Source organism: Bos mutus, chromosome 25 (genome assembly GCF_027580195.1).
Source record: "Bos mutus isolate GX-2022 chromosome 25, NWIPB_WYAK_1.1, whole genome shotgun sequence".
NCBI classification, from domain to species: Eukaryota; Metazoa; Chordata; class Mammalia; order Artiodactyla; family Bovidae; genus Bos; species Bos mutus.
This window is the reverse complement of record NC_091641.1, coordinates 30,853,669-30,880,500: the sequence shown is the minus strand read 5'-3', so window position 1 is coordinate 30,880,500 and position 26,832 is coordinate 30,853,669. Positions and strand designations below refer to the sequence as shown.

The following is a 26,832-nucleotide window of genomic DNA, read 5'->3' as shown; positions in this document are numbered from 1 at the left end:
GCAGCGTGTAAATGAGCATTAATTTCAGGGTTCTTGCTACATTCCCATCAGCAGCTTTCTCTGGAGGGTCTGGTCCTTGCAGAGGTTAGTAGCATCCATCAGGGATCACCTATGAAGTTCCTCTCCCAGAAGAGCGCCTTGTCCAGAGACCCTGGTGCTTGTGTGGCAGGAGCTGTATAAATGCCCGTGTACCAAGCTTGTTTCGAGTCAGAAGGCCCAGTAGCACTTCCCAGGTTTCATTTGCATCCTTGAAAACCCTCCTGAGAAGGTCATTTACTGAACTCCGCTGCTTCTGTTGACAGTTTTTTGGAAGCAAAGGGGATGCTTAACTGCCCAGCCCACAGACTGTGCGTTCTGTTTGTGTTTCCTTGCCTGCCTGGCATTCGACAATTAATTAGGCAGGCATGGTAATTACCTGCTTTAATTTTGTGATTGCACAGCCTATAATTACCCTAATTCTGTAATAGGGAGGTTCATGTACACAAAGGCAGATGAAGACGAAGGTGATGGGGTTACCATATCAACAGCTGCCATCTCTTCCTTCCTGCCAGGCACGGCATCTCACAGCCACTCGACAGGATTGATCTTGGCCCCATTTTACAGATTGAAAAGCTGAGACTTGAGGTGGAGTGTTTGAACCCAGACCTCTCTCCTTGTGCAGCCCATGCACTTTCTCTGGGCCCTTCTGCCCCTCATAGAACAGGCCTCAGACATGCCTAAGGTTCAGCATGTGGCTGGCTAAAGAATCTGTGCTTGGCGGATCTTAAAGCAGAGCTGAGACTTCAGCCCACTGAGAACAAACTCTTAACTCTTCATTCTCCCTCTCCCCTTCTGACTTCTTGGCTTGCTCCCTCCCTTCTTCATATATAGAGAGAGAGGAGGGGGAGGGCTTCCCTGCTGGGGTAAAGAACCTGCCTGCAATGCAGAAGACCAGGGTTTGATCCCTGGGTTGGGAAGATCCCCTGGAGGAGGCATGGAACCCACTACAGTATTCTTTCCCGGAGAATCCCATGGACAGAGTAGCCTAGCAGGCTTCAGGTGCATAGGGTTGCACAGAGTCAGACACGACTGAGGTGACTAAGCAGTAACAGCAGCAGCAGCACAGAGAGAGAGACAGAGAGAATGGAGGCTGGAAGAGGTAAATATACATACCCAGGACGGCTTGGCTCCAAGAGGGAGAGCTGGAATTCAGGCTCAGGTCTCCCCGAGGCCAGAGTCCTGAACCTGGACCCCCTCTCAGCACTGACATCTGACTGTGTCAGGCTCACAGACTATTTCAGACATCCCACCATCATAAATTAGGGTAAAAAGCTCACTCTCCTGAGGATAGTATCGGTATGGCTTTTTTTTGACTTCCACTTTTATATCCAGGTTTAATATAAATATCAGAGGCTTAAATAGTTTATATTGGCATATAGTTTGGTTTTCTTAAGAAAATATCTATTAGTTTGTTTGGCTCTGTCAGGTCCTGTGACACGCAGGGTCTTCCGTCGTGGTGTGTGGGCTTCTCTCCAGTTGCAGCACACAGGCTCAGCAGTTTCGCTGTGTGGGCTTCGTTGCCCCGCCAGGGACTGAACTCACGTCTCCTGCATTGGAAGGTGGATTCTTAACTGCTGGCCCATCAGGGAAGTCCCTTGAAGGATAGTTGATCTATAATGTCGTCCAGTCTCTGCTGTACAGCAAAATGATTCTGTTATACACGTGTATGCATTCTTTTTTCTATTCTTTTCCATTGTGGTTTATCACAAGATACTGAATATAGTTCCCTGTGCTCCACAGGAGGACCTCGTTGTTTATCCGTAGACGTGTAAATCTTCAGTGTATGTTCAGTGAATTTTACTTCTGTGTATTTCTGTGTAGCCCTGCCCAGAGACACAGGGCGTCTCAAGCACCCTCGATTGTGCCCTTCTGTGCTCCCACTGGGAATCCTCACCTACCCCCAAGGTCATGAAGCTATCCTGTAGGCTTTCTCTTGGTAGCTTTCTGATTTTACCTTACACATTTAGATCTGTGATCCCGAAAGAAAAGAGCAAAAGCCATATATGCAATGGAATATTGCTTAGCCATAAAAAGGAACAAAATTGGGTCATTTGTAGAGATGTGGATGGACCTGGAGACCTTCTTATACAGTGAAGAGAGATGAATTGGAAGCTTGGGACTGACATATATACACAATTGATACTATATATAAAATAGATAATAAATGAGAACTTACTGTATAACACACGAATTCTACTCAGTGCTCTGTGGTGACTACATGGGAAGGAAATTCAAAAAAGAGGGAATATGTGTGTACATATATCTGATTCATTTTTGCTGTATAGCAGAAAATAACACATTATAAAGCAAGTATACAGCAATAAAAACTTAAAAAAACCAACAAGAAAAGAGATGCGTCAGTGCCCATAGCTGCCTTACCCATAACAGTCCCAACTGGAAGCAGTGTCCACCCCAGCACAGAGCGCGTATAAGCTGTGGCATGCCCACAGCGTGGACAGTGAGCAGGACACGGGAGTGCTACCCACACCACACGGAAACATCGCCCAGACACAACAGGGAGTGAAAAGAACCAGACACCGAGGGGCACACTCTGCGGAGCCCATTGAGATGGAGTTCAGAAGCAAGTGAAAGAAGCCAGGGGGAGCGCTTCGTAGAGTGGGTGGGTGGGTGGTGCTGCTAGACGGCGGGCACAGGGGGTCTGATGGGCACGCCCCTTCCCAGCAGACGGTCTTCATCTTCCAGATGAGACTGTCTACCTGTGAGTCTGCTCTGGGTTCAGTTCATCCGGACTGAGAATTTTGCCTCCTCCCCCACTTAACCTCTCCTCCCGCCCAGGATTATTACACACATCCCTGGGGTCATTCTTCCCCATGGAAAAGAAACCTCAAGATTCGAATTCCTTCTTAAAATAGAGAAGAGAGGATTTGCCCCATTCCTGATGACAGATATTACCCTTCTATTTTCTTTTTCTTTTGCTGAGTCAAGGAGATTGGACTTGAAGTGTCTTTTTATTGCTCATTTTAAAAGGGAACTTGTTTTTGCTGGGAGAGGTCAACTCTTTTTATTCCTCCAAGGAATTATTATCGTTATGGCTCAAGCAGACAGAACTGGGGCCTATCAAACTTAATTTGGAGGGAGCAAGCCCTTAAAAACAAAACAAAACAAGAACAGAAACCTAATAATTTTGGACATAAGCCCTTTGAATTCTTCAGTGAAAGAAGTGCACAGTTTGGTTAAGTATAATTCAAGGACAACTTAATTTTCAGAGATCATTTCCTGATTTCAGATGCTAAAAGCATGGCTGTTGAGGCTGGACTGTTGAGGTAATTCTGCGTGATTTTGATGGCATTAGATTCCTGAAGGGAGAGGCATGAATGAGAGAGAGCAGTTGACATCGCTGGTACCAAAGAGACTGTTGTAAGGACATGTGGTCTCCCCAGCAGAGGGGCGGTTAGGCCTCAGAGCTGTTGAGCAGGGACCTTCCTTGCCAGTTGCCAGCATTGCTGGCTTGGGGTTCCTGGGGCCCTGGAGGGCCTGGGTTCTGCAGCTGTGTGCTGTAATAGAAAGGGCCGGGCCTGGACTTCCCTGGCGGTCCAGTGGTTAAGACTCCGAGCTTCCACTGCAGGAGGTGTGGGTTCAATACCTGGTCGGGGAACTTAGATCCCACATGCCACTTGGTACGGTCAAAAAGTACAGCCAGGCCTTCGCCATGAGGCAGACCTGGGTTCAACTTTCCATTTCCCTACCTCCTCTGGGCAGGCAACACACCCACTCTGAGCCCACATCTTTATCTGGGGAAGGGGCAAGTTCACACTGTCTGCCTTGCAGACTCGCGTGAGGATGCCTGGTGAGGTGTGTGGCATCCCTTACACATAGTAGGTGCTTCATAAATGGCAAGTGTTAGCATCGAAGGTGTTTCTATGTTATTGGCATTCTGAAAAATATTGTTTCACTCTCTTGGGTCTGACCGTGTTCTTGACTCTTGCTTCATGGCTTTGACTGCTAACCAGAGAGGTCTGGGTTTGACTGACATCCAGACAGCAGCGAAAGCTGAGAACAGGGATGCTTGACCAGAAGTGTGTTGTTGGTCTCCATGGGCTCCGTGACCAGCTCCCCTTGTCTTGTTATCAGATGGCCTCCAGCTAGAACAGAGGCTGGTGCCAGAAATGCCCACTGGCCGCTCTTCACCTCTGAGATGGCCTCAGTCTAACGATACTGGCTGGGGCAGGGTGGTCACTAAACTCGAGGAAGTGCCTGGGCCCTTCTCTGCCCCCAGTCCCCCTGGGGCATCAGTTCTCCCCACCCAGTGTTCCCGGGAGGCTTCTCTTCCACTTGCTGGGTGACTCAGACAGCTGAGCTTTCAAGACAGAGGCTCCAGGGATGGTTCTGCTATTGCCCTGCCCCTTGGGTATGAAGTCCTCCTAAGTCAAGCCCAAGGTCAGACCTCCTGCCTGATTTCCATGAACCCCTTGGTCTCCACAATGAAATGGGAGTGGAATGTGGGTGGAAGAGCCCAGTGAAGTGCTTGGGGTTTGTGAATGACCTAAGGACACAGAGGCCCCCTGAGGGGGTCCGTGAAGGGACCTAGAGGCTCTCCAGTTCAACTCCTGCACCCCATCCAGTCTCAGGGACAGAGCTGCTTTCACAGACTCTGGAGAAATAATGTGTTTTGGGAGTCATGTTTAGGGAGCTTTTTAGGGGAGAGGCATGATCATTCATATTTTTATTCGAAATTTTTAATGACCCACAGCATAACTTGTTCTGAACTCTGAGTCTAAGGCTCAGCAGTAATCTGTATACTTATTCTTTACTGAGCAGAGCTCCTAGGGTGGAGACCGTAGAGCTAAGACAGGTGTGCCTTCAGCGGCAGTGCTTCTTCCCGTTTGCAGAATTTCATGTTTTTGATGATGATGGTTATAACAACAACAATAATAATAGCAGCAGGTAACCCTCATGGCATTTGTAAAAACACTTTCAGGCACGTTCCCCCTCCCTGCCCCCCAGTTATACCCGTTTCTCAAGTGAGTAAACTGAGATTCAGAAGCAGTTTACCTAACATCACATAACTGACTGGTGGTCGAGGTCTGATCTTCTGGGATTCCCCCTGCAGTCCGTGAGCCAGCTATGACCATTCCCATGTCCTGGTAGAGCCCAGTTCCCATCAGCCAAACCATTGGAGGGGATAAATATTAAAGCTGATTACCAAGATCAGAGACTTACAAAATCCATACCTTTGTAAATCCCCACTGGCGGCCTAACCAATGGGTTGCATTGTTTTTCAATGTTGTGTATTTATGTGTTTTATTTTTGGCTGTGCCGGGCCTTCGTTGTGGCGTGTGTGCTTTCTCTAGCTGAGGCGAGCTGGGGGTACTCTCTAGTTGTGGTGCGAAGGCTTCTCATTGCAGTGGCTTCTTCTGCTGCAGAACACAGGCTCTAGAGTGCTGGCTCAGTAGCTGGCAGCATGCGGGCTCCAAAACCGGCTCCGTTAGTTGCGGTGCATGGGCCTAGATGCCCTGAGGCACGTGGGACCTGAGTTCCCTGACCAGGGATTGGACCAGTGTCCCCTGCATTGGCAGGTTTCTTAACTACTGGACCACAGGGAAGTCCTTATGTTACATTTTTAATTGTTTCTTTATCAAACACTTAAATGGCATCTTCTATCTACCAGGCCCTATTCTAAGCCTGTTGCACATGTGAACTCATTTACTCCTCCCAAGACCCAGCAAGGGAGGTAATACCCTTATTTCTCAAAGGAGGAAGCAGAGGCACAGAGAAGTGAAGTGGCTTTCTCAGGGTGCACGGCAGAGCTGGGGTCTGAACCCCAGAATTTGGCTGCAGTGTCTCCGCGCGTAACTGCCTCCATGCATTGGGTGTGCTTACTGGTGACACTGCTCTGATGTCAGAGCCCCCATTCTCCACCACCAGAAACTTGCTTCCCTCCCTGCCCCAGTCATCATGACTGTGGCCTTCCCTCTCTCCAATGCTGTTTATTCAGATTGTCAGTCTGGGTGGCTTTCCCCAAGCCATGGGCCCCCAGAGCCAGACATCAAGGAGGATATGAGATGAGCAGGGAGTATTTGTCACAGAAAGGAAGGATTGAACTAACGGTTTCTTTTTTTGAAAAACAAAATGCGTTGGTTGGTGATTGGTTGGTGGGTGCATCCGGTCTTAGTTGTGGCTTGAAGGCTCTCTGGTGTGGCGTGCCGGCTCTCGAGTGCACAGGCTCAGTAGTCGCAGCTCACAGGCTTAGCAGCCCATCGGCTTCTAGTTCCTCAACCAGGGATCGGACCCGCGTCTTCTGCATTGGACCGCCAGGGAGGTTCCTGAACTAATGGTTTCTGAGGTCCTTTCTAATGCTGCTGTTCCAAAGTTCTGAGTTCTTGAATGCCTGCTATCCCCAGAGCAGGGGGTAACACTTGGAGTGTGGAAGGCCAAGGGATGATGCTGTTTCTAGAACAGGATGTTTGCTCTCATCTGAACATTTTTAAGAAGGTTTTAAAGAACACAAGCAAATCAACACCATCCTGGTTGTTAAGACATTTTTAAGAATTTAAGAGGTGAAAGAATTTTAAAGAAAAGGCAGGCAGGTAGGATGATCCTGGTTTGCCAAAGCGAGGAATGGAGCCTGAAGAAGTGAGATGGTTGTAATGATGCAGGAGCCTTCCCTGCTCGATGAACCTGCCCCAGAACCTAGTCTCTGGCATGAGCATCCTTCTCGGACAGCCGCTGGAGGAGTTTGAATGGGGAAACATGGGAGGCTGAAGGAGCGCCTGAAGCCTGCTGTTGTGGTCCCACAAGGAGCGGGGCTGCCTCTGGAGGTGGGCTTGGCTAATCCCTGCTGCTCAGTACTTGGACATGGGGGTAACGAACAGCACTGGTCAATGCTGATGCCCAGATTTCTGACTCGGGCAACTCAGCAATCCGTTCGCCAAGAGAGTGAGGTAGAGATCCTGAGTGTAGAGCTAGACAAGAAGAGTTTTCTCAAGCCTGAGTCCAGAGTTCACGTCGGAGATCCAGACTAGAGATAACAATTTGAGAGTCATTGACCTAAAACGAAATGTGCAGATGTGGGAGTGGACACCTGTGTCAGGGCGAGGAGGGTCCTGGGAACACGGGCAGGAGAGGAGGTACCCACGAGGAAGCCCAAGAAGGGTCCATTGGAGAGGCAGAAAGGAATCAGCGCTTCCACAGAGTGAAGCATTTGGCTCTTGAATGTGTTAAGAGAAATGTAGAATTATAATTTATAGTGCACATTAGAGTTGCCAATTTTTATCATTATGTGAGAGGTTTTTAAGATGTGTATTGACATTTAGTGATTGCAGATTATAAGAGCTATTTATCATTGGAGATTTTACTCTCTGGGCTGTTCTTAACTCATGTAATTTTTAAAAATGCATTGATCTCTCTCCCTCTGTTTTCCCTCATGATGCAGTTGCTGGGTGTCCCTGGGAGCTGTGAGGGCCTGTAAATGCTGATGACACAGCCCTCGTGTGTTGTGCCCCCATAGTGTTCTCTTGATTAAAGAAGTTTTACACCCCAGTTATGCTTATCCCATCTGGATGTGACTTTCCATCCAACTGGGTCGATCTCAACTCTGGTCTCTCCCTCCTTCTCCAAATCAGTCTCCACCCACTCCGTGTGCTGGTCTTTGTGAAGCCAGGCATAGCTGGATGGCTTCTATACCTAAACACTCTCCATACTGCCTTGGGAACAGGCTCTATCAGTAAGGTCTCAGCTCCATTTTCTAGATGAGGAAACACATAGTCAGAGAGGAGGGAGAGTCTGTGCTTTGCATTAGAGGTTCCCCTAATTGCCCATTGTCTTAGTCCACTTGGGGTGCTAATGGTCCACTTGGGCTGCTGTAACAACTACAGACGGGGTGATTTCAACAATAAACTCTTCCACACAGTTCTAGAGGCTGGGAAGTCCAAAACCAAAGCTCCAGACAGCTCTCTCCTCACTGTCTTTGCATAACGGGAGGCATGAGGGAGCTGTGGGGTCTCTTTTATAAGGGCACTAATCCTATTCATGGGGCTCCACCCTCATGACCTAATCATCTCCTGCCCCAGTACTGCATTGGTGGTTTGGATTTCAATATGTGCATTTTGGGGGAGGGGCACATTCTGACTGTAACATCGCCTACTTGTCAGAATCACCAGAAGGCTTTGGGACTCTAGGAATTCCTGGGTCTCAGATGGTTTCTGTGTGGTCCACCCCAGGGCTGGTAATTATTGGAAAGCACTGCCCTTCTCTGCACTAAATTTGTATATGTTTGTTGAAAAACAACAATAATGAGGACTTTCTGAGTATCTAAATCAGGGACCAGAGAAGTTTTTTTGTAAAGGACCAGAAAGTAAATGGCTTCCCAGATGGTGCTGGTGGTAAAGAACCCACCTGCCAATTTAGACATAAGAGATACAGATTTGACCCCTGGGTTGGGAAGATCCCCTGGAGGAGGGCACGGCAACCCACTCTAGTATCCTTGCCTGGAGAATCCCATGGACAGAGGAGCCTGGTGGAGTCCATAGGGCCACCCAGAACTGGACATGACTGAAGTGACTTAGCGTGCACACGTGCAGAGAGTAAGCATTTTCAGCTTTGCAGGCCGTGTGGTCTTTGTTGCAGCCACTCTGCCACTGTAAGCGGCTATAAACAGTAGGTAAACAAATAGCATCACCAACTCCGTGAACGTGAAATTTGAGCAAACTCCAGGAGATAGCGGAGGACAGGGAAGCCTGGCGTGCTGCAGCCTGTGGGGTCGCTAAGAGCCAGATACAACTTAGTGACTGAACAACAACAAACAAATAGATGCGGCTGGTTTGACCCACAGGCCACAGCTTCCCTCCCCTGACCTAGGTAATTTGTTTTGTACTTGCTCAGATAAGCAATTACATTTGCCACTCTTAAGGGGATATTTGCACTTGTGTGAAAATATAGTACAAGTAGATATAGTCCATTCAAGATGTATCAGAGAAGAATGGCATTCAGCCATGAGTCTGTAGACCTCTAAAGCATTAGGTTGACCAGTTTAGAGGTGAATATTTCTCTTTTAAAGAAAAAAAAGTTTTGAATAGATCATCTAGTATTTGGTGTAATAATTTGGCCTCATAATTTCATCAGAGACCCAAGGTCCTTCCACTTTTCTATATCCATTCTCTTGATCACCTCATGATCATAAAATGACTGCTGGAGCTCCAGTCTTCACATCTGTGTTTGAGAAAGAAGAAGACAGGGAGAAGAGTTAAAAGGCACTTATTGGCTGGGTCAGATCTCTCCTAAGAGCTTTCTTTCATCTGTTTGTTGTTCAATCGCTAAGTCGTGTCCAGTTCTTTGCGACTCCATGAACTGCTGCACATGAGTCTTCCCTGTCCTTTACTGTCTCCCTGAGTTTGCTCAAATTCATGTCCATTGAGTCAACGATGCCATCCAACCATCTCATCCTCTGTTGCCTAATTCTCTGCTTGCATGTTTCCCAACATCAGGGTCTTTTCCAATGAGTCTGCCAGGAACACCGGAAAATGTGGTTAATTTTTTTTGTTCCTGAACACATTGCTCTCCCAGAAGTATTGGAGGGAAATGGATACTGATTGGGCAGCTTGCATTTGCTGTGACTTGAAGGACCCAAAGAATGCCCTACAAGTGCTGCATTAAAGTCCTAGCTCCTGGGTTTACTTGCCGACTGACCCATCTTGTCTCAGTCCCTGGAGACTTAATTCCTGAAGTCTCTGTTCCACAGCTAGCCAAGACTTTCCAGATGCTTCTGGGGTCTAATTATCCTTCCCTGTTACAAAGCAAATCCTTGCATAATTGTGATAACCATCTGTCTATCTGTTGTACCACTGCTTGGGTACCTAGTGCCAGAAAAGCTCTTGAGACATATCTTTTCCTCTTTAGGCAACTTTGGCTGCTATAAAGTTCTTTCCTAATGAAATTTGTCTTTCTCTAGCTTCTGTCTGCTGGAAGTTTGCCTCCTGGAATCATCCAGAACACATCTCGGTCTTTCCTTTTCCTCATTGCGGTCTTCAGAGTTCCGTAACTCCTCCATCTTTGAGGCTCAGTTTACCATCCTCCAGTCTCTTCCATCTTCCTTCTGATAATTTGGTTGCAGATCATCTCTGAGGACCTGTGCTTCTAAACTTTTAAAGTGTGTGTGAGCTAGTTGGGGTTCTGGTTAAGACAGATTCTGAGTCAGTACATCTGGGGTGGAGCCTGAGATGTTGCATTTCTGCCACCTTACCACGTGATGCTGATGCTCCTGGTTCGCGGACCACGTTTTGAGTAGCAAGTCTTCTGGGCGTTTCTGAACCTATTTCAGTTCATCTTTTAACAGGCAGCAGCTAAAACCTAAGTTGGTGTGGTCAATTTAGAATAAACCAAGACTTGTCAACTCCTTTTATTTAAAATATATCAGATACCTTTTAATGAGATCTAAATAGTTGGAGAAGGAAATGGCAACCCACTGCAGTATTGTTGCCTAGGAAATCCCATGGACAGAGGAGCCTGGCAGGCTACAGTCCAGGGGATCACAGAGAATCAGACACGACTGAGCAAATAATACATAGGCCTTTTCTTGGTGACCCTTTGATGGTATTCACTTAACTTGAATTTACTAAAACCCGTGAGTCTTTATCCCAGGCCATTGCTGTACCGTATCTCCCCCATCTTATCTTACAGTGTTGGCTTTTGGGGTTGTATTGCAAAGTCCAGCACTGATCTTTTTAAGTTTCATCATGTTGCATTAGACTCATCCCTCAAGTCACTTGAGATCACTTGATATCTGTCATCCAGGATATTTACTGTCTCTCTTCACTTGGGGGCTTCTATCAGACTTGATAGGCCTCCGTTTCTCCATCTAAGTCCACTGGAAACTTCCATCCATTGATTGGCATTCTTTGGGTTTAAATTCTCCCTCCTTCACCTTGTTCGCCAGAATATCGGTGGTCACCTTCCCAGAGCTCAGATGTATGAGGTCCACATTTGGGGATGCAGGTACTCTTTAGAGAGAGGCAGAATTTATCAGTCACGGTAGACATGTCTGCTTTTACGGTGAAAGAGGTTTTAGGACATGTATTGACATTCGCTGACTGCAGATTACAGTAGCTATTTATCAGTGGAGACTTCACCCTCTGGGCTGCTCTTCTCTTTTTTTTGTTTTTAATTCTACTTATTTTTGGCTGTGGTGGGTCTTCATTGCGGTGTGCGGGCTTCTCGCTATGGTGGCTTCTCTTGCTGTGCAGCATGGGCTCTAGGGCGTGGGCTTCAGTCGTTGTGGCCCACGGGCTTCGTTGCTCCACAGCACATGGGATCCTCCCTGACCAGGGGTCAAACCCATGCCTCCTGCACTGGCCGGCAGATCCTTTACCACTGAGCCACCAGAAAAGCCCTGGGCTGTTCTTATTAACTCATATCATTTAAAAAAAATTCTTTGCGCTCTGTCCCACTTCTCTGTTTTGCTTTCTGACATAGTTGCTGTGTGTCCCTGGAAGGTGTGAGGGCCTGTAAAAAAAAAAAAAAAAGCAGGTGAAATAGCCCTTGCATTTTATACCCCTTGAATGTTACCTTGAGGACCACATCTTGATTAAAATGAAGAAGTTTCATGCCCCAGGTGTGTGTATGCCATCCTGATGTGACCTTCCACTGGGTTGTGCTGATCTCAGCTCTTGCCCCCTCCCTCCCTCCTCCTCCCTGGGATTGATTTCACACCACCGCCCCCACCCCTCCCCACCGGCGTGCTGGTCTGTGTGATCCAGGCACAGCTGCTCGGCTTATAAGCCTGACTGTTATCCCCACCACCTTGGGAGGAGGTGCCGTTAGTCAGCTCCATTAACAGATGAAGAAATGCAGGCCAGCAAGGATGAATGGTCTCTCCACCGCCATCTGTCACTGTTACAGCATGCCTGGGACAAAAGCATGGAAAATGCGTCTCTGAGATGAATTGGGCTGTCGGTCTCCGCTGATACTGGGAACTGATGTTCATTAGTACACAGCCTGCCAGAGGGTGCCATTCTCTCGTGTACCCATTTATGCACATGGTACACTGAGTCCCTCCTCCATGCCCAGCACTGGGCCTCCAGTGACCCAGGGGGCAGATGTGGCCCTGCGGTCACAGAGCTGGTTTTCCTGGAGTGGGGGGAGGTGTTGCCAGAGCCCCACCCCCTTTGTAATGAGAATTTTTTTCACTTTTAAATTTTAATTTTTATAATGTTGTATTGGTTTCTGCCATACAGCAATGCAAATCAGCCGTAATTATACATATATCCCCTCCATCTCGAGCCTCTCTCCGCTCCCCAATCCCATCCCTCTAGCTCATCACAGGGCACCAGCTGGGCTCCCTGTGCTTACAGCAACTTCTCATCAGTTGTCCATTTTACACAGGATAGTATATAGGTTCATCAACACCATTTTTCTAGATTCCACATATATGCATTAATATACAATATTTGTTTTTCTCTTTCTGACTTATTTCACTCTGTATAATAGGCTCTAGGTTCACCCACCTCACTAGAATTGACTCAAATTCATTTTTTATGGTTGAGTAATATTTCACTGTATAAAGAAGATGTACATCTCCTTTATCTGCGATTCCTTAAAAAACTAGGAATAAGCTTACCATATACCCAGCAACCCCACTACTGGGCATATACTGTGAGAAAACCCCAATTCTAAAAGACACACGACCCCCAGTGTGCATTGCTGCACTCTTTACAATAGCCAGGACATGGAGGCATCCAGCATGGAATGAGAGTTTTAAGAGACTTGATATTTTCTTTCTCTTTTCGTTTTCTCCAAAGGTCTACATCCGGATAAAAGATGACGAGTGGAACGTCTACCGGCGGTACGCGGAGTTCAGGACTTTGCACCACAAGTTACAGAACAAATACCCTCAAGTGAGGGCCTTCAACTTCCCGCCCAAGAAGGCCATCGGGAACAAGGTAGGGGCCGCCGCTGCTGTGGGCCGGGCAGCTCTCCGCCTGGTGCCTCCGTCTCCTCCTTCTGCCGGCGATTTAAACATCTGGGCTCCTTTATGTAACTCAAAAAGTTGGCTGATACGAGAAAAAAGATGGGAATGAAGTAAACCCACCATTCGTCCCCCTAAAGATAGTCGAGTTACGTCTTGTCTGCGTGTCCATCCTCTGATTTCTCGGGAGCGGGGCTGCCACACCTGTTCTGCTAAAGGGCCAGAGAGTAAGTGTCCTGGCTTCGCAGCCCCTACCACCTGAGCCAAAACACCAGCTCTGCCACCGTGGCAGCAGCTGCAGACAGTGCGCGCGCGAGCATGCCTGTGTGCCAGGAAAGCTTTATTTATTAGAAGAGGTGGCAGCTGGATCTGGCCTGTGGGGCATAGTTTGCCAGCTCCTGTTTTGGACCAAAAAAAAAAAAAAGTCTTCTGGTTTTCATCCATGGTTGTCATGATATTTATTTGGACTTAAGGGTATGGAGTTGTTTCCCAGGTAAGGCTTTCTCAGAAGAGCTTGTTTTATTACAGGATTGCTGCCTCATGGGGGTTGGTCATTGATAATGAACTAGTGTGTTTCCGTGTGTTCATCCTTGTGCCCTGGAGAAAGGAGGCACTAGCCCTCCTCTCTGGCCAGTTAGCATCCATGCTTTCATCCAGCCAGCATTACTGAGCTCCAGTCAGTGTCACACTGTAAGTGGCCCAAAAGATGACAGCCGAGCTTGGCATAGGGCCCCGCTGTGTTGTCTGCTTCAGCCGGTTGGCATCATTTTTGTCATCCATCACATTTGCAGCCATTCTCCATCTTGGCTGGGCTTTGGATCACTCGGGAAGCTTTCCAGACTCTGCGACCTGCCTACTCCCCGCCCCCTATCCTGGGCTGACTGGCCTGGAGTGAGGCCTGTGCATGGAGGGGTTTCAAGTGACTCCAGGATGCAGACAAGCCAGAGAGCCCCTGGCTTCCAGTCAAGTAGGAGACAGAGACACTTCATCAATTGCACCATATGAACTAGCTTGGCAGGGGCAGTTGAATCAGATGAGATAACATGGATTCTTCTCGGGACCTGGGAGAAGTTGGGCCTTGGATGGGAGTTGGTTTTCAGAGTGTGACCCCTGATCCACAGCATCAGCCTCACCTGGAGCTTGTGAGAAATGCAGGTTCTCAGGCTGCTTCCTGCACCTACTGGAAGACAGGTTCTGGGGCTGGGACCCCACAGGGATGGTGGGGCTTAGCAAGCTCTCTGGGTGGTGCTGACCCATAGGAAGTGTGGGAACCCCAGCACTGTCACATGGATGAAGCCTGTGCAGGTCCCACTGGCCTTGAATTTCCTAGGATATCCTACGGTCTTCCTCATAGAAAACCAGAGCAAGAGTTTCCATAACCCACTCCCCACACTCAACCAATTTCTTAGGAAAACTTACTGACCATTGTGTTTATATGTTCAGAGGTGTCTGTGTTTAAACCAGATTAGAAATCTGATCATATCAGGGTCTGCTGCTGCTGCTGCTAAATCACGTCAGTCGTCTCCGACTCTGTGCGACCCCATACGGCAGCCCACCAGGCTCCGGCCCTGGGATTCTCCAGGCAAGAACACTGGATTGGGTTGCCATTGCCTTCTCCGACATCAGGGTCTGTTGGAACATAATTTAAAGAGTTATAAAGCAGGTTTGTCTCAGACCCAGAATAAATCTGTTGTTCCTTTTCTTCTGTTGAAGAAAAATAGAGTTGAGCCCATAAAAAACAGAAGACTGAGAAATTCTATACTTGTTCACAGCAAGGAGTAAAATACTTCTTATGAAAATGGGGGAGGGGACTATATTACTGATTTAATCTCATGACTTGCAGGCTCATACAAATCTTGGGACCCATCCAGAATATCTTTAAGTGTCATAAAATGAAATTCTATGTAACCAACATATTATCACTGTAAGATGTTCTCATCTGCAGAGAGCATTACCCTGGCGCAGCCCTTGCACAACACCTGCAGGGAACATGGCCTGTCTGCGTCTCACTGAGGGAATTAGTATGAGGCTGGACCGGGGCATTTCTGTCTGCCACTGTGTTTTCATCTCCTGTGGCTGCTGTAAGGGGGCTTCCCTGGTGGCGCAGTGGTAAAGAACCCGCCTGCCAATGCAGGAGATGCAGGTTCGATCCCTGGGTCCGGAAGATTCCCTGGAGGAGGAAATGGCAACCCACTCCAGTGTTCTTGCCTGGGAAATCCCGTGGACAGAGGAGGCTGGTGGGCTGCAGTCCTTGAGGGCCACAAGAGTTGGGCATGACTGAGTGACTGAGCATGCATGCATGCACATGGCTGCTGTAACCGTTTCCCACACGTTTAGTGGTCTAAAACAATTGCAGTTAATTCTCTAAAGCCAGCCTCAATGGGCTACGATTCTGGCATGGGCGGGGCCCGTATTACTCCTGGAGAGGCCACTCCTTGCGGTTTGCAACTTCTAGAGGCCCCACATCCCTTAGTTTGTGGCCCCCGTCTTTCTTCAAGGCCACAATCTCATCGCTCTGGTGTCTCTGCTTCTATTAACATAGATCTCCTTCTCTGACTCCTCTTCCTCTAATAAGGACTGCTGTGATCACAGTTCCCCCCCACCCCCCAAAATCTATGATCATCTCCTCTCTCAAGTTCTGCAAAGCCCCTTTTGCCGTGTAAGGTGAGATGCCCTTGGACTCTGGGATGAGGATGGGGAGGGACATCTTTGGGGCCCTACTTGCTGAATTCTTTCTCTGCAGCCCCAAGGGACCACCCCCCACCCCCGCCCCTGACCCTCACTTCATCTCTCCTCAAGCCTTATGGTTGCACAGAACTTATTTAAAATAAGACAGAGCCATCCAGAGCACCACCGGTCCTCAGTGTGCTGGTGTGCCAGGCTCAGGTTTAGTGAAGGAAACGCAGCCCTGAGGGGTTGGAGGAGCCTTCTGGAGTCACGTGACCATAGACAGAGCGTGAGCAGTCCTGCCTCTCCTGTGCCAGGCACACCTGGCGAGAGAGAGTTTCCCCTCTGAGTGGGCCACCTGCATTCGTGCTCTGGTCTCCCATCCCTGTCAATCTGGGCCTGACCTTCACCAGCAGTGGGCTTTGCACCTGTGAAATCTGTCAATAGGGTACCCAGGGCAACCCTGTTTGCGAATAAATGAGCTTGGAATTAAAGGTACCCTCTGGATGGGCCTGACCCAGTGGTGACTGGCTTATACACACACACTGGCTGGTTCTTCACCAGATCATTGGTTCTGTTCCCCATGGTTAGGAGTGGATCTGACAGTCTCCAGTCTTGCTTGGGAATCTCACAGCTCAGGGCCTTGGCTGCTTGTCTGGTCTGTGTGGCCCTTTAGCTTTTAATTGGCTGGTTGGGTTCTGCATGCATGAGTGCTCAGTCGTGTCTGACTCTGCGACCCCATGGACTGAAGCCCGCCAGGCTCCTCTGTCCTTGGAATTCTCCAGCCAAGAATACCGGAGTGGGTTGCCATTTCCTTCTCCAGGAGACCTTCCTGATGCAGGGATCGAACCTGTGTCTCCTGCATCAGTGGGCAGATTTTTAACACTGAGCCCACCTGAGAAGCCCTGGTCAGGTTCTGACTCTAGTTTAACTCCCTCTAGTCTGTGCTGCCGCCCCCCAACCCCCATCAGATCTGAGGATCTGTCTGATTTTCAAGGGCAGAATGAGTCAGGATTCAGGACCTCAATGCCCAAGGCCGGTGATGAACTCTTCGTATAAGACCAAGCTTTCACTGGCTACACCTGAGTCTAATAACTCAGGAAACCTGCTTTGATACCCTATGGGCAAAGTTTCTAGAGTGCTTGATTCTCAGTTGAGCCAGAAAAATGTACCCCACCAAAGTCTTTTCTTTGATTGGGTCACTTCACCAGTGGAAGGAACACTTGCCTGCCTGGACCATTGAGCCATGTATTAATATGGAACACTTGCCTTCCTGGACCATTAAGATGTGTATTAATATGCAGACACACATCTCCAGGGGGGCTGAGTTACATGCACCTGGTTGCTCTAAGCCTTAGACCCGTTAAATGATTCACTGTAGAATCTACAGTCCTGGACAGTATTCAAAGGACGTATTAAACACATCATAGCCTTTTAAAATTTATCAGATGAGCACCTTTCTAGCCTGAATTTCTGTTTCCCTAGAAGTAAAATGTCATCTTAACCCCAGTTTGAACTTTTAAAAAATCAATTAAATTTACACATTTTATAGCTTCTGGATGCAAGATTTGTCTTCACCAATGCATTTCTTTAACCACAATATGCTGTGTATGTGTTTAGTTATAAATGCGCAGGAAGCCCAGTGCACTCGATGGAGATATAGTCATGCCTTCATGTACCAATCCAACCCATCGCATTAAAATAGTTTTCTGAGTCAGTGAAATATGTATTCCTTCGTAGCCAAGTCAGGCCACAATAGTTGTGTGTTAAAGTTGCTAGTGTTGGTTTAATTGCTAAGTCATGTCCAACTCTTGTGACTTCATGGACTGTGGCCCACCAGGCTCCTCTGTCCATGGGATTCTCCAGGCAAGAATACTGATGTGGGTTGCCATGCCCTCCTCTGGGGGATCTGCCCAACCCAGGGATCAAACCTGCATCTCCTGCACTGAAGGCGGTTTCCTGCATTACCTTCAGATTCTTTTCCGCTGAGCACCAGGGAAGCCCATATTAAAGTTGTTGTTCAGTCTGTAAGTTGTGTCCGACTCTGCAGTCCCATGGACTGCCACATGCCAGGCCTCCCTGTCTTTCACTATCTCTCAGAGTTTGCTCAAACTCATGTCCATTGAGTCAATGCTGCCATCCTACCATCTCATTGTCTGTTGATTAAAATACTGGAGTGGGTAGCCGTTCCCTTCTCCAGGGGATATTCCCAACCCAGGAATCAAACCCAGGTCTCCTGCATTGCAGGAGGATTCTTTACCAGCTGAGCCACCAGGGAAACCCAAGAATACTGGAGTGGGTAGCCTATCCCTTCTCCAGTGGATCTTCCCAACCCAGGAATCAACCTGGGGTTTCCTATATTACAGGCAGATTCTTACCAGTTGAGTTACCAGGGAAGCCCCTAAAGTTACTTTTTAACTATTAAATATCACAGGCATGGGACTTCTATCACTCAGGATAAACTTGGGGTTTTTTTTTGTTGTTGTTCAGTCACTCAGTCGTGTCTGACTCTCTGCAAGCCTATGGACTGCCGCATGCCAGGCCTCCCTGTCCCTCACCATATCCCAGAGTTTGCTCAAGTTCAAGTCCATTGAATCAGTGATGCCATCCAACCATCTCAGCCTTTGTCAGCCTCCTCTTCTTCTGCCTTCAGTCTTCCCTGGCATCAGAATCTTTTCCATTGAGTCAGCTCTTCACATCAGGTGGCCAAAGTATTGGAGCTTCAGCTTCAGCATCAGTCTTCCAATGAGTATTCAGGGTTGATTTCCTTTAGGGTTGACTGGTTTGATCTCCTTGCAGTCCAAGGGACTCTCAAGAGTCTTCTCCAGTACCACAATTCGAAAGCATCAATTCTTCAGCACTCAGCCTTCTTTATGATCTAACTCTCTACTATAAAAGACCTTGAGCACATAGACCTTTGTCAGCAAAGTGATGTCTTTTCTTTTTAATACAATGTCAAGGTTTGTCTTAGCTTTCCTGCCAAGAAGCCATCATCTTCTAATTTCATGGCTGCAGTCACCATCTGCAGTGATCCTGGAGCCCAAGAACAGGAAATCTGTCACTGCTTCCACCTTTTCCCTTTCTATTTGCCTTGAAGTGATGGGACCAGATGCCATGATCTTAAGTGTTTTTAAGTCGGCTTTTTCACCCTCCTCTTTTACCCTCATCAAGAGGCTCTTTAGTTCCTCTTCACTTTCTGCCATTAGACTGATCTTATCTGCATATCTGAGGTTGTTGATATTTCTCCCAGCAGTCTTGATTCCAGCCTGTAGCTCATCCAGCCCAGAATTTCACATGATGTGCTCTGTATATAAATTAAATAAACAGGGTGACAATAAACAGCCTTCCTATACTCCTTCCCCAATTTTGAACCAGTCAATTCCATATAAGGTTCTGACTTTTGCTTCTTGACTGGGATACACGTTTCTCAGGAGATAGGTAAGACGATCTACTGTTCCAATCTCTTTAAGAGTTTTCCACAGTTTGTTATGATTCGACTGAAGTAACAAATAGCACTATGATCTTGGCAGCCCAAAACAACCGAGGCTCACACTCAGGGTCCATCACGTGTCATTGGTGAGGAGCTCTGCCACTCACAGCATCACCACCCAGGCTACCAGAGCCTCCTCTCAGCACGGTTATGGCAGCAGGACAAGGGACAGAAGCAGACCGGATGCTGGTTCTTACAGCTTCTGCCTGGAAGTGGGTACATGTCCATGCAGTTCTCTGGCCTTTGCACCCACTCTTCCCTCTGCCAGGAATGACTTTTCCCCGATCTCTGCCTGGACTACTTCTTCGACTTGTGAGGGCTCAGCTCAGCACCACTCCTTAGAGAGAAGTCTTCCCCAGCATCCTTGTGCATGCCGCCCCTCAGTCAGTCTCTAGCCCATCACTGTTTTCATTTTCGCCCAGCCTCTCCCGGCACATACTGTGAGTGGAGATGGTTTCTTTGTGTCTTTGAGTAGCATCCTTCTCTCTGCCCTGGAACGAAGCTCATGAAAACTGCTCTCTCCAGCTCCTAGAATAGAACCTAACACACCAGAGACGCTCGTGGCCTGAATGAATGACTACATGGACAGAAGCGAAATGGAAAAGTTTCCCTTTTACTCTCTTTACTTCACTGGGTCTTGGCACAAATGTAGAAAAATCTGAATCCCAGAAAGGAGTAGAGTAACTTTCAGGTTATGTTTAGAGGTTGTTCCCATTCCGCTTTTGCCTGAATGTTTCTTGCAGGATGAGCAGAAGACCGGCAAGCCTTTACAGACAGGAAAGCTGGCTGCCTCACGACCAAAGGTCGTGGCTTGAGAGCTCCCTGTCCAAATGGATTTGACTGGTACGAGGACTTAGGTGGAAGACATGTTTTTTGATGATACTACTAAAAAATCTCCATTGTTGCTCAGTGAGCAAATGAGAATTAAGGGCCTGTCGTTCCTTCTTAGGATAATGGAGTCAGTCTCTGAAAGTTCATTTGGCACAAAGGCAAGGCGAATCGCTTTCCCCCAAGCCGCAGATAATTCAACTTGTTGGAGAAATTATGCATTAAAATTCTCATTAAAAACACACACACCAGTGTGCTGTGGAGGAACCGACGGGCACTCGCTGAGCCGTGGAAAACACCTTGCAACTCCCTAGAGGCGTAGGTTTCAATGCAGCCGCCAGGGCCAACGGCAGGACCCCAGCAGAGGTTGGAGACAGCAGGAGGAACGAGCAGGCATCTGGAGGAACACAGAGGTGAATTCTTCCACTTGGCAAACACGTCTCAAGGTCAGGACTGTCATGCTAGGTGTGTGGAGTTGAAGATGATTCAAAGTGTAGTCTCTGCCTTCACAAAGTTCACAGTCTTGTGGGGAGAAAAGCTCGTGAATCCTGCAGACTGGAGTGGGGTCCCCGTGAGCTCAGAGAAGAATGAGGAGGGGGAATCAGGGCTGCTTTCTGTTGGAGGGACAATGCTCACAGGGCCGGCAGGCATCCTGGTGATGAGCCTCACACAAGGGAGCAAGTGGGAGCGCAGGCAGTTTGGCGGGGGTCCCCCCCATCCGTGTGCCGTTTCCTCTGTACGTCTGTCTGTGTTAGCCTCCGATGACTGCCTTCTAACAAATACAGACCAGGCAGTTGAAAGCACGACGCATGTGTTGTCTTATAGTTCAGGAGGTCAGGAGTCTGAGCCAGGTCTCACTGGGCTGAAGTCAAGGTGTGGGCACAGCTGATTCCTGCTGGTGGCTCCAGGGAAGAATGGCTTCCTGGCCTTTTGCAGCTTCTAGAGGCTTCCTGCATTCCTTTGCCCGTGACCCCTGTCTCCATCTTTAGTGCCGCATCTCTCTGACCACTCTGCCATAGTCCCATTTTCTGCTGACCACACCAGGGGAAGGTTCTCTGCTTTTGAGATCAGTTGTGGTCCAACCAGGTAACCCAGGAACATTTCTCCATCTCATGGTCCCTCATCACCTCTGCGAAGTCCCTGTTGCTATGTGAGGTAGTGTAGCCAGGTCCTGGAGATCAGGGTGAGAGCATCTCAGGGAAGATGATCAAATCAGTCTTAAGGGAAATCAACCCTGAATACTCGTTGGAAGGACTGATGCTGAAGCTGAAACTCCAGTATTTTGGTCATCCGATGTGAACAGCTGACTCATCGGAAAAGTCCCTGATGATGGGAAAGATTGAGGGCAGAAGGAGAAGAGGGCGTCAGAGGATGAGGTGGCTGGATGGCATCACTGATGCAATGGACATGAACTTGGGCCAACTTCGGAGGTGCTGAGAGACAGAGAGGCCTGCCATAGGGGTGCAAAGAGTCGGACATGACTGAGTGACTGAACAACATCTCAAAGGAAATGTTCTTCTGCCTGCCTCACACCTCCTTCCTTGCCTGGAGCAGAAAACCATCACCGAGACCTCACTCTACAAATGAAACAAGAGACACAGGGAGGGGAAGTGACTTGCCCAAGGTCATCTCGCTCAGTGGTGTCAGGGCTGCTGTGTCAGCCCAGGCAGACAGTCTGCAGGGCCCTACGCCTTCACCCTCTCACTACAGATCTGCTCTCCAGAGGATGCTGGAGAGCGGGCGAATGTAGATTATTTAGTCATTGCTCAGTTGGTGGACATTGACATTGATTTCTTAAGTCAGTTTCTTTATTTTTTAATTTTTTTTAAAAATTAAAGTCGTGCAGTCATGCAGTCATCCACGAGTCATGCAGGTTCTTATTAATAGTTCCTCCACCAGGGATTGAACCCAGGTCCCCTGCAGTGGAAGCAGAGTCTTAAGCACTGGAAGACTGCCAGGAAAGTCCCTTAAGTCAGGTTCTTAACCTTGCTGGTATAGAAATCAGGGAGCAGGTGAAGCCAGAACCCTTGATTGCCTCTCCCTTCTGCTGAACCATCTAGGTTCACCCACCACCCACCCTCACTTAGGGGCCATTTTTAGAGCTAGGAGCTGTGCCTTTATAGTCAACCCACAGGCTTATAAACCTTCCTGATAAGCCTAAGTGTGTGCAGCATCATCCATCCACCTATTTGTGCGTGTATTCCTTCTGTAGGTCTTTGCCAGCCCTGAGAGTAAAACAAAAGGAAAAAGGTTCTCACTCTCTCACTAGCTCTGTGTGCTCAGGCAAGTTTCCTGACCTCTCTGTGTCTCAGTTTCCCCTTCTGTGTACCAGGGGTGGTGCCAGCATTTCCTTCCTAGTGTTGTTATGAGGATCTGAGGTGGTCATATGTCTGCGGTGCTCACAACTGTGCCTGCACATGGTAAGCGCTGTGTGCCAGCTGGTTAACGGGGGTGTGTGGCTCGGTAGTGAGATGGAGCAAGTGGACACATAGGCACGCACATCTTTCCCGTAGAGGATTCTGAGACTCTGAGCCCGAGCAGTGGACAAGCCTGACAGGTGGTCTGTCCGGAGCCCCCCACTTTTGTGTGCATATTAATGCCAGCCATCCTGTGCCGGGCTTGTGTACTGGAGGCTCTACAGTCATTTTCTCATGCTGCAGTTCTTGCCAGGCCCTGTAGACGGATGTCTTACAGATGAGGAAACTGGCTCGGCTGCCGTAAGCCTCCCACCCAAGGTCCCGTGGCTCCCATTAGGGATCAAGTCCGGCTCGTGCTGATGGCCCTGTGCCTCCTGGTCGAGAAGCCCACGTGACCTCCCCCGCCCGCCCAGACCCGGAAGCCAGCACCACAGGGAGTCACGTGGTACCGCAGGTTTCCCTGCAGAAAGGCAATGTCTCGGGGGATTCTCCCAGGAGCACCCTCACGTGGGGAAAAGATCCAGAAGGCAATGCAGATATGGCCACCCAGTCGGAACCGAGACACAGGGAACGCAGACACTGTCCCCAGAAGCTCACGGTTTTCCAGAGAGAAAAGATGCTTCAGCTGAATGAAGCCATAAACGCAAGCTTGTTTCTCTTTTGACACCCTGCCAACTACTGTGTAAATAGTCCTGGTACTTAATGTATTAAACAAGAAGGAGAAAGAAATTGGGCTCATTATACACCACACATTTGTGTTTCCCTTTAATACAGTGAAGAGCCTCTTAAGATATTTTCCAGAGAGCAGTTGCCAAAGTCATCTGGCCAGAAAAATTGTCTCGAGAGAGAAGCAGTGCTGAGCCTCGGATCTAGACTATATACGCCTACGTATGGAGATGTGGATTCTTGGGGGGACTGCTCTATAACATCTAATTAAAATCCAGTTTAAAAAATCAAGATCATTTTATAAACGAATAATCCAGAGCCTCAGCTAGAGGTGTAGTTACTGCTTTGTTCCCATCCCTCGCATTTCCTGTATGAAGAGTTTGATTCCAAGAGGATCATCCTGGTGGTCTCAGGTCACAGACCTTGCAGGTGCCACCTCCTCCAGGAAGCCTTCCCTGGACTCAGAGTGTCAGCTATCTTTCCCCTGACTTCCTTTTTCATGCCCCCTCTGGGCTGCTTGATGCACAGTCCTCTCTCTGCCCCCGTTATCCCGTGGAATTAGAGAGCAGGACCCGGCCTGCTGCATGTGTCTTCTCAGCATCTCACTCAGTGCCTGGCACATAGTAGGTGCTGAGTTCAATGTCGTTTTCTTTTTAAACGTTTATGTATTTTTGGCTGTGCTGGGTCTTCATTGCTTCGTGCAGGCTCTCTCTGTTTGTGGCAAGTGGAAGCTGCTCTCCAGCTGTGGTGCGTGGGCATCTCACTGCCACGGCTTCTCATTGCTGTGGCTCCCTCAGTATAGTTGCTGCCCGTGGGCTCAGTAGTGGTGGCGCACGGGCTTAGTTGCCCTCTTGCCCCACGGCAGGTGGAATCTTTCCAGACCAGGGATCAAACCCATGTCACTTGCATTGGCAGGCAGATTCTTAAGCACTGGACCACCAGGGAAGTCCAAATGCATTTGATGAACAAATGAACTCAAGCTCCATCGATACCAGTGTGTGACACTCGTGTTCTGTGGCTTCAGTTCCCTTTCTCCTCTGTTCCCGGCATCACTGAACACTTACAGCTCTTTTATTTATTTTCTGGGAGCATATATCAAAGAGCTGTAAGTGTTGCAGAAGATCCTGCATGCCACAACACTCAAAGCTCTTTGGTAATTGCTCTCAGAAAGATGCTCAGGCCCTACCTGCCCTCTGGATGTAGACCCAACAGTGAGAATATTTGCAGGAGGGTCTGCAGAGATGTTGCTTCAGCCCTGCCTTGTGACTCACCAGGGCCCTGGCCCCCCAGTTCACCAGCCAGCTTCCCCTTCACTCCACTCTGGTTGAGGCCTCTGCTGCCACAGTGTGGAACCCACTGGTTTGGAAATGGCCATGAATTATAGAACACTGGACTTGCTCCTGGGCATTAAGGGTTGCCCCACATATTTCCGGGGCTGTTAAATAACTTGTATGTCACTATTTAATCTCCGTTCTAGCTCTGAAGGCCTTTCTGAACATACTTAATCCACATTATGTCTGCTTTCCCCTCCTCACATTTGTGGACAACTGCTTAAAATTGCAACCCAGAAGAGTACCTCTCAGTTTCATTTACGTCTCCAATAAGTAAGAATAATTGCTCCCTTCCCCTTAAGTGCTCCCAGTGGCATTCCAGAGCTGTGTGTTGCAACCTCGGTTCATCTCAGCAACTAGGGAAACATCTGTAGTTTCTCAAGTTGCCACCATCTTAGTTCTGTCCCCATTGCCAGGTGTCTGGAGTCAGAATTCCTCACGTACGGAGGGAGCCAGCTGCTTCCCCTTGGCTTTCTCTGCAACGTGTGTATTTTTTTTTTTTTTTTCCAATATTTATTTATTTGACTGCGCTGAGTCCTAGTTGCAGCATGCAGGCCTAGTTCCCTGACCAGGAATTGAACCCTGCCTTGAGAGCATGGTGTCTCAGCCACTGAACCACCAAGGAAGTCCACTTAGGCATTTTTAGAAGCTTTGCAATTTGGCAATTTGGCTTCTAAATTGCCAGAGGCTAAGGGTGTGGGCTTTGATGTGTCATTAGCTGCAATCAGACCCTGTGTCTGATTCCCTGGTATCTCAGATGGCAAAGCGCGTGCCTGTGATGTGGGAGATCCAGGTTTGATCCCTGCATTGGGAAGATCCCCTGGATGAGGAATGGCAACCCACTGCAGTATTCTTGCCTAGAAAATCCCATGAATGACGGAGCTTGGCAGGCTACAGTCCATGGGATTGCAAAGAAGCAGACACAGCTGAGCGACTTCACTTTCCTTTCTTTGCCTTTCTGGCATACACTGGCCACATGACCTCAGGCAAGCCTGTGACTCGGTTGTCTCAGCGGTCACGTGGGATGAGGGCTTCTGTGATGATCCAATGAGGCACTGCTACTTAGCTGTTAACCCAGTACCTCAAACGCTAGCTTGAAATAATAGGTCTACAAGAAGCCTCCCTAATTTGGTTGCCATTCTTCTGTAACCTCTGATGAGTCAAACACAGGCATGCTGGGTTCTTTCCTCCCTTCTGTCATCTTCTTCTCCCTCTTCATTTCTCTCGTTGCTCTGGTGGTGGTTTTTTTGTTTTGTTTTTTAAACTGAGGTATAGCATACCTCCAATCTTAAGTGTACTGCTTAATGGGTTTTAACAAAATGAACACACCTATGTAACAGCACAGAGACCAAAACGTAGACAGTTAGCAGAACTCCCAGCCTCCACTTGTCACTCTCCACACAGGGGTGGCCACTCTCCTGATTTCTAATACCATCGATTCATTTTGCCCGGTTTAGAATTTGACATCAGTGGGATGATAGTCTGTCCTCCTTTGGGTCTGGCTTCTTTCTCTCAGTATCACATCTGTATGATTCATTCATGTTCTTGCAAGGAACAATCATTTTTTTTCATTGCTGTGTAGTATTCCATTGCATGAAAAGTTGCATTGTATAAATTCCATTGGGAAGATTCCATTGTATGAATATATCAAAATGGTTTTTTGTTGTTGTTTCACTGTTGCTATGGCTCAGTTATATGTAGTGCTTAATTAGCGACCTTGTACAGAGATGTCTTCTAGTGGAGATCAGCCCTGATTTCTGTGGGTCTATACTTAGGAATGGAATTGCCCGGTCAGAGGATGCTCATGCTCCACTTAAGTAGATATGGGCAGAGAGCTTCCAGAGTGGTTATCCAGTGGTGTGTTATTATACAATGATGAATTCTTAAAGAAAGGGGAAAAAAATGTAAGAATATTAGAGATTCCAAGAGAACATTTTTATGCAAGGTGGGCACAATTAAGGATAGAAATGGTATGGACCTAACAGAAGCAGAAGATATTAAGAATAGGTGGCAAGAATACACAGAAGAGCTATACAAAAAAGATCTTCATGGCCTAAATAATCACGATGGTGTGATCACTCACCTAGAGCCAGACATCCTGGAATGTGAAGTCAAGTAGGCTTTAGGAAGCATCACTTTGAACAAAACTAGTGGAGATGATGGAATTCCAGCTGAGCTGTTTCAAATTCTAAAAGATGGTGCTGTGAAAGTGCTACGTTCGGTATGCCAGCATATTTGGAAAACTCGGCAGTGGCCACAGGACTGGAAAAGATGGTCAGTTTTCATTCCAGTCCCAAAGAAGGGCAATACCAAAGAATGTTCAAAATACTGCACAGTTGCACTCATCTCACATGCTAACAGGGGCTTCCCTGGTGGCTCAGACAGTAAATTGCCTGCCTGCAATGCAGAAGACCTGGGTTTGATCCCTGGGTTGGGAAAATCCCCTGGAGAAAGAAATGGCAACCCACTCCAGTA

The 26,832-nt window shown here is 48.1% G+C and overlaps 1 protein-coding gene across 3 annotated transcripts in view; it reads left to right on the top strand.

Annotated features, from left to right (window-relative positions):
• SNX29 (sorting nexin 29) overlaps positions 1-26,832 on the top strand; it is a 591,844-nt gene that overhangs the window by 465,777 nt on the left and 99,235 nt on the right. For all 3 annotated transcript variants that reach the window (XM_070363126.1, XM_070363128.1, XM_070363127.1), the window contains one exon: positions 12,792-12,932. In XM_070363126.1, the coding sequence (XP_070219227.1) occupies positions 12,792-12,932 (141 nt within the window). The remainder of the gene's footprint in view (positions 1-12,791; positions 12,933-26,832) is intronic.